The 10047-nt window shown below is 31.8% G+C and overlaps 2 protein-coding genes across 3 annotated transcripts; one reads left to right on the top strand and one right to left on the bottom strand.

Annotated features, from left to right (window-relative positions):
* Positions 1–264: 264 nt before the first annotated feature.
* On the top strand, positions 265–1914 carry LOC142515683 (phosphoglycerate mutase-like protein 4). 2 transcript variants are annotated; one of them, XM_075619811.1, is made up of 6 exons: positions 265–493; positions 582–632; positions 725–835; positions 956–1087; positions 1175–1250; positions 1476–1914. In XM_075619811.1, the coding sequence occupies exons 1-6, from the start codon at positions 398–400 to the stop codon at positions 1676–1678; spliced, it is 669 nt and encodes a 222-aa protein (XP_075475926.1). In that variant the 5' UTR covers positions 265–397; the 3' UTR covers positions 1679–1914. The 2 variants fall into 2 exon arrangements, with proteins under 2 accessions (XP_075475926.1, XP_075475927.1); XM_075619812.1 differs by lacking the exon at positions 956–1087.
* Positions 1915–3196: 1282 nt separating this feature from the next.
* Positions 3197–5863, bottom strand: LOC142548036 (myb family transcription factor EFM-like). Its single transcript, XM_075656652.1, has 5 exons — positions 5650–5863; positions 5208–5443; positions 4157–4445; positions 3764–3840; positions 3197–3394 (listed from the first exon to the last, which is right to left on the bottom strand). The coding sequence occupies exons 1-5, from the start codon at positions 5861–5863 to the stop codon at positions 3197–3199; spliced, it is 1014 nt and encodes a 337-aa protein (XP_075512767.1).
* Between the last annotated feature and the right edge of the window lie 4184 nt (positions 5864–10047).

Here is a 10047-nt window from a genome sequence, read left to right as displayed (position 1 = left end):
ACACAAAAAGAATCTCATCACAAAGGCACATAATCATAAAAGTAGATCTCACACACACTGTCTAATTAATATATTTAACTAATTTATTGTTGAGCACCGTTTAAAAATAGTTAAAAGGACTAACGAGAAGCATGTGTTAGGCAAGGCACATGAATTTCTATAATAATTGGTGTTGATGGGGCCTATATCACATAATTTTGATGTAATAATTGAGATGGAGGTGGCTAGTTGGTCAAGTACCCCTCCACCATGCATGTTCCTGCGTGTCTGTGGCTTCCAGAGTAGCATAAAATCTCCTCTCCGTCGCTCTACTTTTCCGCCATAAACTAAAACCATCTTCGATATATACTATACATACATATTGAAGCTGCAAGCTACTATTCATATATATAACATAATGGCTTATAATTCCATCAATGATTGTTCAAAATATGCTGAGATTATCGTGATTCGTCATGGCGAAACCGAATGGAATGTTGATGGCAGACTCCAGGTTTTCATTATCATCATTTGATAATCTTTTGATATATTTATATATATGCCTTTGTGTGTGTATATTCTCATGCATGCAAAATATATAGGGGCAATTGGATGTCGAATTGAATGAAACCGGGAGACAGCAAGCCTTTCTGGTAATTATAAGAGTAATACTAACCTTTTTGTTTGTTTTCAAATATTTCTTGTGGTAATTATTATATATATGTATGTATGTGTATCGTTAAAGGTGGCTGAGCGGCTTTCAAAGGAGCCGAAAATCTCTGCTGTGTATTCTTCTGACTTGAAACGAGCTTCCTACACTGCCCAGTTGATAGCCAAAAACTGTGGGGTGCATCAGGTATATATTATATATATACATACTCCATCAGTATATAACACACACGCACATGCACACACATGTAAATATATATGAGTTAGTTAATGGAAGTACTGTTGTTTTGGCTTTATATAAAAAAAGGTTAATGAAGATCCAAAGTTGCGGGAAAGACACGTTGGGGTCCTCCAAGGTTTCATCGTTCGTGAAACAGCCATATCTCATCCTGAGGCCCACAATGCTTTTGTCTCTAACCGCAGAGATCAAGAGATTCCAGTATATACACACACATATTTACATACCCTCTATCTCTTCATATATATAATTAATATATATTAATTAAAATATAAAATTTTGGTTCAGGGTGGTGGAGAGAGTTTGAATCAACTCTATGAACGAAGCACATCTGCATTGCAAAGAATTGCAAATAAACACCAAGGTATAATCTGATTTTAAAAAATGACTAAAATTGTAAAAGAAGCTGCAAAGTTATCGCACTAATACTAAGACGTGACTAATCAGAGGATAAAAACGAAAACATGGACATAATTTACAATTTTCTCTGTTCTATATCCACTTTAACTTTGGGTCGAGATTTTAAAATTATCGACATGCATGGTAAGAAAAATGATAATTAATTCAAAACGGTTGCATTTGTATATAGGTGAAAGGATAGTTGTGGTGTCCCATGATGTTACCATAAGAGCACTTCATAGGAGGGTTTTTCCACACGGGAAACCCATTGGGAAGGTTATTAACACGTCTCTTAATGTGTTTCTCATATCCGATAAGGGTGAATGGATCGTTAAAACTTGGGGCGACGTCAACCACCTCTTGAACAATGGCGCCGGATTCATGCTCGAATAGGGTTCCGATATCCGTCGAAACACGAGTTTTATTGAATTTTATCCAATTGCATTGAAGTGGATTGCGATTGGAAAAGAATAAGGAAATTTTATGAGATTGTTGGATTATTAATTATTTATATGCTAATGTGGTGAATTGATATGTATGAGGCTATTTGTTTGGTTTTAATTTTATTATTGTGTAATATGTCAAGTGATTCTATTCAATAATAATGATTTATTTCACATGTTACTTTATATGCGGTGATACCATTAAATAAGGATAACTAGTTATTTATTCTTTTGTTCAATTATTGTTAAATGTCAACAAAAAGATTCTCGAGTAGTTTATTTGTGCACCGAAGCAACAGATTTTATTTTAAAATTTTAAAATATTATATACAATAAACAAATTAAATAATATATTTTTGATGTGATTATATCTCTTATATAAATTAATAATTCCTATATGATATGAAGCTTCAATAAAAATATATATCCTTCAAAAGAAAAAATTGAAGTGTCACACATAAATTAAATTCTCGAAAATATTTTTCATTACCTATATATTATTAAGTAATTTTTTTCTTTAGAAAAAGAAATCAATATACCCGGCTCTCGCATTTTTGGTTTCGACTAAAATAATTTATTTATGCCTCTTCAATTGGACCCGATTTATTTGATTATGACTCGCGGAATTTATTTAATATTAAAATAGGTGCAGATAATAAATTTGATGTATATTTTCAATTTTAAAAATCACAAACATTACATTTTTCTTATAAATATATTCGAATATTCTCATCAACCTTGAGTCTCCACTTCACTTACATTATTGATTGCGTGGGCCATGTATTTAATTATGTTACATTTTAGTTCAAAATCATTCTGTCTATCTATACCTCTGTATAATTATATGTGAGATCATTAGAGTAACTACCTTAAAAGATAACAAAAGATTTAATTTCATATTTATCCTTCTTATCCTATTAAAAATCTCCTCAAGTTACAGAAAAAAATCTAAACAAGACTTCTTTTTTAAATCGAACAACTTTTCTAAATTGAAAATAATTTCATGTTAATTTTTTATTATTATTTGATCAAATTAAAAATAATAACAATAACACATGCCACACTTGTGCATCTTTTACTGAAAAGAAAGCTCGTGCTATTGTCGAGAACCCAACATCAACTATATTAACAGAACCCGTCACAATCATAAAACAACAAACTGTAAGTTGGTGCGACCTGAAATTTTATTGTTATAATATAATGTATCATAAAACAATCCTGAGTACAGTAATTTATTCGATTCTTGAAACAAACTCATCAGAAATAATAAAAAAAAAAGGTTAAAGAAAAAATAAAATCTCTTTTGGGGGTGCCCACCGACGACGTCTTGTTTTGAAGCGTCATTTTGTTTTCAATACTCAAAGTTGCTGCAAAATTCCAAGGTGCGATCACCTATAGACGTTCCATATATGATCCTTTCTAAATCGAACCTTCCGGCTAGGATCTCGAATTTCTATTCCTCCACTCTTTACGCGCTTGAACCCGCACTGTTTGAACCCCTTGGGATCGAGCCTACCGCTGCATGCAACTTAGGGTTTTGTGAGGTGTTGGAGCATGCAACTGCCTGCATCAGTACTGCACCACCACGTTTGTTGTCTGGTGCCAGCCACGAGGAACTCATTTGTCGTGCCGAAGGTGGATGCTTTCGAAGGTGAAGTCTGTATTTCTGAAAAACAAATAAATGTAATACATTGTCGCATAGATGACCATCGTATTAATCGATCTCATAGAATCAGATATATACACATGCAGTGACCAATATTAATTAATATAACCGAGGTTAGGTGTGACACCTCTTATCTCACATATAAAAATTAAATGATGTAAAATGAATTTATAATGAGTTTACAATAGACTTCTATAGCAATTTGAGTTAATTATTTTCGTAAAGTGATGACGAATACGAAGTAGTTGCTACAGAGGTCCCATTGTACAGTCACGCAGGCGCAGACCCTGGACCTGAGGTATGACAGTGGGGGTGTTTACAAAGTCGCGAACAGGAGACCTCTTCCCAACAATATTTTTTTAGGGTTACCTGCAAATGGCTTTTGACTTCATCATTGGTCAGACCTTCAAAATTCATCACTTCCCTAATCTGCTTCGGTGTTGCAGCTGTAAAATGAACAAATAAATTATTTGAAGTCTATATACTTATTTTTTTTCTAATTTTTTTTTAAAAAAAGAAAACGAAGTGGGGAAGTGAAAATCTGAAATTATTAATACAGTTATAACCACAATCATTAAATATATTATAAGAAAATCCACAAGGTAAAAACCCGTCGAAGGATGAAACTAACTTCAATATCACCAACAAATATTTTCTTGAAACAATTATGAAAAGGTCCAAATTAAATTTCATACTGCAAACCAAATGACATGATAAAAAAAAAAAAATTAGTATATATATAAAGGAATATGATCTCCTTACACTCTACTCCTCCAAGCTGTTGCAGTGCATCAACAAACTGATTGTGCAACTCCGGAGACCAGCAACGTCTCTGCTTCTTCGGCAACTGCCGTGGATTCTGTTCATGTGGTTGTGGATTCTCTACTGTTACATTCAAATAAATCAGTTCCACCTCATACTCAGCAGCTGAGGAAGAAACTGGATCAACCCCTTTGTTTTTCATGGTGGCTTTCTCGAGTGGCATAGATGCCCCTCCCTTGTGCTTAAATTTCCCTCCTGTACTGCCATTGGCTTGATCTCCTTGACCAGTCTGCAAAAACAAAACTGCTCATTGGTACAAGGGGATCAAATGCAGATATAACTGGATAGAAACCCTTTAAACAATTATTCGAAATGCATAAAAGATGATCCAATAATGATTTAAAGTAAAATTTATTAAATATAAAATTTTAAATGGATTGTAGTGTAAACGAATGTCAAAATAGGTTCATAGAGGAGATTTCAAAGGTAAAATAAAAAATTTGTGTTAAGAAAATAATTGTCAATAACATGAACGACCGGAATATATCACTTGGGATGTAAACATAAAATATTTGAATTATATATGTATCATCGTTTATATTTTTTGATAATGTGGCAATGACTAAATCCTATAATTAGTATCAAATCAAGATCGCGTGTTCATTTATAATGAGCCACAAAATTGTTGCTGTTATTAGGAAGATGATTGTTGAGGAGTAATGATACCCCAATTCAAAGAGATTGGAAAAAAAAAAAAAGCACACACACATATAGGACTGACTTTCGCCGAAGTGCCTATGTGATATCGAAAAATGTTGATGTGTATGCTGCCATATCTGCACTCCGGCGGAATATGATGAAAAAAGAAAGAAAACAAATTTATAGGACTAAGACTCAATTTTGACTAACTAAATTACTAAAACAAAAACTCGTCAATTTAGATAGCGGTTAGAAATTTTCTCTATCTAAAAATATAAATTTTATTTTATAAATTCAAGAATTTAATGGACTTAATTATTTATGTCTAGTGGGAGTAATAAAACAAACTTACTGATTTATGGTGCAAAATTTTGTCTTGGTTTTTGATATGCAAGTTATTGTCATACTGAACCGGAGTGGTCCAGAGCTTAGCAGAACTCATCCATTCCCTCTTCTCGCTAATGTCCTTTGACTCTTCAAACCCTGTAGACCCTTCCAAGCCACTTTTTAGTGGCTTGAACTCCTCTACGACAGGGCATTTTTTACTTTTTTTCCACCTTAGGATCTCCTGTTTTATTATCTCAGTTGCTGCAAATCACCAACCATTAAACAAAAGTTTAAAAAATACCAACAAAAAAAAAGAAAGATTAATAATAAATCAATTATTCTTTACTTTTTTTTTAAAACCCAATTCCTAGGAAAAGGAGCCTGGATACTAGGCACTCGCCACTTGAATAAAAACAAAATAAAGTAATTAAAGTCATCATCTCGACAAGTTTTTTTTGTAAACTGACCATCTTCTAAAAAGTGCATACAATGAGGAAGTTGACGCTTGTAGGCGTCAATACGCCTTGTTTCTTCCTCCAATGCCTGGACATGAAATTCCAGGATCATTACTTTCTTTGCAACATCATCGATTGTTGAAACGTCTACGAGGATTTGTGCTATGGTTTTTGGAACATAAATCCATCCCAACTCTTCGTGAAATTCTTTGTATATCTCAGCCATTTTTATCTTTTTTTAAACAAGAAATTATATGTTGTACAAATCTTTATGTTTTTGTATATTCTCTCTTCCCAATGGCTTTTCTGGTGATTTAAATGCATGGAGAGTGTGGGGTTTCTCCCATTTATATAGATGTGTGGAGCAAGTAGGGTGTAAAGTGTGAAATGTAAATTAGGGGCAAAAAAGGAAAAAAGAATATGGGATTCTTAGAATCAAAAGATTCCTTAGGTTTTGTGTATCACATTCTGGTGGAAGCATAAGTTCATGAATTTTTTTTAATAAGTTGTCTCCACGGTAGGATTTTCTTAATTATATTTTTTAAATTATTTAACAATATTTTATTTTAATTTTTTATAACACACAAACCAGCTGTTAAAAAAATTACTTGGAAACACTTTTAAAAAATAATACAAACTGATTTTATTAGGTGTTTTCAAAAATCTGATTGGATAAACGTTGAATTTTATTCGATGTTTGTCAATTTTGCCCCTGGTTCGTGGGATTAGTATAACCTTTGTTTATATTAAAAGGATGAGATTCCTTGTAATTAATTTTGAGGTTCACCCCAAACCAACTACTAATTATTTATATATATGTAATCAATTTCACAAGATAATCAATCACTACAGTCTATTCAAAGAGGAAAACTTTAATAGAGATTATATATGCTCATTTTATCCTCACTTTATTGAATGGGATTATAGCATTTATTCTTGGATTTCAACATTTTCATCCTCATTCATGATTGATGATTCCTTAGATATTGAGGAAAATTTAAGAGATAGAATAAGATTTATTCATTCTTAAAAAGTCTCGTTCCTTCAAATCAATTTGCTGGATGATTTTTGAATTCCTAATTTCGTTTAAAACTTTATTATATTTATATATATGTGTGTGTGAAATTTTGTTATTATATCGTGAAATTTTGCATTGAATTGATCACAAGACGTTGATAAATGGATTTTGTATTGAATTTTTTGTATTGTAAGAATTGTTGTATAAATTTAGTTGTACATGTAGCATTACTATATATATATAGACACACACACACACGACAAAGACGGGAATCTTATCTTTCATACTAAACTAGTGCACTGACGCACGCGTTGCGCGCTTGTATAATATTTTTTGTAATTCATTTGATTTATATTTAAATGAGGATCAAAATATAATTATAAGAAATAGTGAGAGATTACAAAATGGTCTCAATGAGAATTGAACATATAATCTAAACCTCAAGAAACAATGATTCTATCCATGAACTATATATAACTTACATTAAAATTTTAAAATTTTATTAATATATATAATTATTAAAACAAACCATGACACCAAAGTTAGTTGTATATTTTTAACATTTTAAAAAATTATTGTATTAATTTAGTTGTACATGTAGCATTACTTTATATATATATGTACACGACAAAGACGGGAATATTATCTTTCATATTAAATGGTGCCTTTAGGAGAAAAAAACACATTCGTAAACATTTGGCACGAAACTCAAACTCAAAATCTGAGGTCTTTATTATTTATAATTAGTTAAAATTTAAAAATTAATTTGAAGAGTATAATGTTTTGTTTTGGCCCTTTTTATAAAAATTATAGAAACATAATCTTTGAAATAAAACTAAAATTGAAATATTAAATTGTTAATTGTATTTATGTATTTTTAAAGTTGACACTTAGCATACAAAAATTTTAACATAAATTTTAAATTATGTAAAATGCATGGTATAGTTTTTTAATCTAGCATGAGGCTCATTAGAATTTGTTTAAATAGTAAATTTGACTACTTTTCTCTAAATTACATGTATCTGCTCATATATGCAAATCGAGGGTACCTTTTCGGTTTATTCTACTTTTCAATTAATCCCTTAATTCTAGACGTACGAAATATGTGTTCTTATCAAGGATGATTCAGGTGCATGATTTGAAACATAAGAAAATGGAAAAGATTGATAGCACAGTAATGGAACTTAATTATGAGCAGATTTTAAAATAGAAAGGAACAGTTGATTATTGTTCACCGAGTGGTTTATACTCGACAGGGGTGTGGAATATACATATTCTTGATATTGCAATGAGTTTAAATTTCATATTTATATTTTGTTTTTCGAAAAGTTAAGCTCCGCATGTCCCAAAATACACAAAAATCAGCCGGTGGGACAATTATCATACTAGAATCACCCCGTAATGTCCAGTATAGACTGAGACGACGAACGTAGCAAATTAGCAATCATATTCAGGAAACTTAAGATTTATATATTTGGGGTTTGAATCAGCCATGGCTCAATATCTTTCAAACCAAAAGAACGTAGTACTGTTACTATATATTATATATGATTAACAAGTTGAATGTGAACAGATATAAAAAGTTTATCAAAGTAAAGGAAGAGATTCCACAAACATTTGATTTTTTCAAACTCTATCCATTCGCCGAATTAAGAAATCAGCAATGGGGTTTTTTTTTGTTATGGTTCGCCCTTTTAGCTATTTGTCTAGTTTAAACAGTCAAGATAAGAGAATTTTGGGTTCAAGACGCGTATGGTTAAGAATCCTCGCGTGGGTTTTCCTTGAATCTGAAGAACTTAATCTTTTTTTCCATGTATTAAAGATTATCAGTGCTATTTAATGTTATCGTAACATTTATTTGAATAGATCATATGTATCCTGAAAATAATAAAGCTTAGGTGACGAACATATATAAAACGAGCTAGGCGATCACACGCAACCATGGATCTGAAGAGTTGAAATGCTTTCGACAGCGCGACATAAAAATATGTATACAACAATTCAATAAAGACTAAAGAATAAATCCATGGAATATCGGTCAGACAAAAGAAACATAAACAATCTGGCGAACTATGAGGTTGCATTCGGAGGATTTGGATTCAAACAAATACTTAAAAAGATTTTTATTTTAAATGATTAGGAAGAAATTAAGGACCAACTAATTTTCTCTATTTTATTCGAAATAAAAAGTTAATTGTGTCAGAGTTTTTCTCAAAAATCATGTTTTCACGTATATATAAACATGACAAACAATATGCGGAAGCGGATCGAGAATTACCTCCGGCCATTGAAAATTTCTGATTTCTCTGCTTTTCCTTCGATTGATGTCTTCTAAGCACTTCGTCCTCTCGATAGATGGTGTATAATTTTCTTATGAGGGTGTGTGCTTAGGGACCTCAATCGCTGCTATTTATAGACATTTCTCATACCATCGATGAGTGTATCGGGAGCCAAGAGTCAAAAGAAGAATCATGTATGCATTTCAATTTTCTAAAGTTGCGCATGTTTGTCAAAAGTTGTAGGCATGGCCGTCGTCATTTCCTACACGTCTGTTTTTATTCTGATATGTGTCAATTTTCCTTACATTCTCCCACTTGACACATATATCTCATTACCATAGGAGAAAATAAAAAACATGAATCATGCCGATAGGTCATCTAAAAACGATTATTATCTTCCATGTATTACAATGTATTATATCTCTCAAATAACTTAATAAATAAACTATATGTTTATTCGAGGTCCAACTTTATTGATATTTCTCAAATCAATGAATGTGTACACAACAAATATGAGAAAATATCACATCATAGTTTCATTAACTTTGTTCTTACAACAAAATTACATAAAAGAACCAAGTCTCATTCTTTATGTATGATCCTTAAATTTCAATGGTGACATGCCTTTAGTCAAATGATCTGCAATCATCAATTCAATGTTAATGTGTTCGATAAGTAACTTCTTATCTTTAACACGTTCTCGTACGGCTAAATAATTAATGTCGATGTGCTTGTTTCGACTACCACTTTTGTTATTTTTAGCCATAAAAACAGCAGCTGAATTGTCACAATGTATTCTTAATGACCTAGATATAAAATCCATAATTTCAAGCCTCGAAATGAAACTCTTCAACCATACACCATGTGAGATTGCCTCAAAACAAGATACGAACTCAGCTTCCATAGTGAAAGTAGCAGTCAGTGTCTGCTTTGCACTTCTCCAAGATACAGCTCCACCAGCTAGCATGAAAAATATCCTGAAGTGGATTTTCTTGAATCAATGCAGCCAGCGTAGTCTGAATCAGAGTAGCCAATTACTTTCAAATTCTCAGTTTGTCTAAACATAAGCATATAATCTTTGGTCCCTTGAAGGTATCTCATTACTTTCTTTGC

This window comes from Primulina tabacum, chromosome 1, assembly GCF_025594145.1.
Source record: "Primulina tabacum isolate GXHZ01 chromosome 1, ASM2559414v2, whole genome shotgun sequence".
In the NCBI taxonomy this organism is placed as follows: domain Eukaryota; kingdom Viridiplantae; phylum Streptophyta; class Magnoliopsida; order Lamiales; family Gesneriaceae; genus Primulina; species Primulina tabacum.
Note: the sequence above shows the minus strand (reverse complement) of the source record. Positions and strands in the feature narration are given on the sequence as shown.

What these genes read in the sequence shown, in the direction of transcription:
- LOC142515683 (XM_075619811.1), top strand. Translation starts at nt 398, where the DNA reads ATGGCTTATAATTCCATCAATGATTGTTCAAAATATGCTGAGATTATC. An exon ending in ATGTTGATGGCAGACTCCAG is followed by an intron (nt 494 to 581) that starts GTTTTCATTATC and finishes CAAAATATATAG; the next exon opens with GGGCAATTGGATGTCGAATT. An exon ending in AAAACTGTGGGGTGCATCAG is followed by an intron (nt 836 to 955) that starts GTATATATTATA and finishes ATATAAAAAAAG; the next exon opens with GTTAATGAAGATCCAAAGTT.
- LOC142548036 (XM_075656652.1), bottom strand. Translation starts at nt 5,863, where the DNA reads ATGGCTGAGATATACAAAGAATTTCACGAAGAGTTGGGATGGATTTAT. An exon ending in AAATTTTGCACCATAAATCA is followed by an intron (nt 4,446 to 5,207) that starts GTAAGTTTGTTT and finishes TTGTTTTTGCAG; the next exon opens with ACTGGTCAAGGAGATCAAGC. An exon ending in AAGTCAAAAGCCATTTGCAG is followed by an intron (nt 3,395 to 3,763) that starts GTAACCCTAAAA and finishes TTTGTTTTTCAG; the next exon opens with AAATACAGACTTCACCTTCG.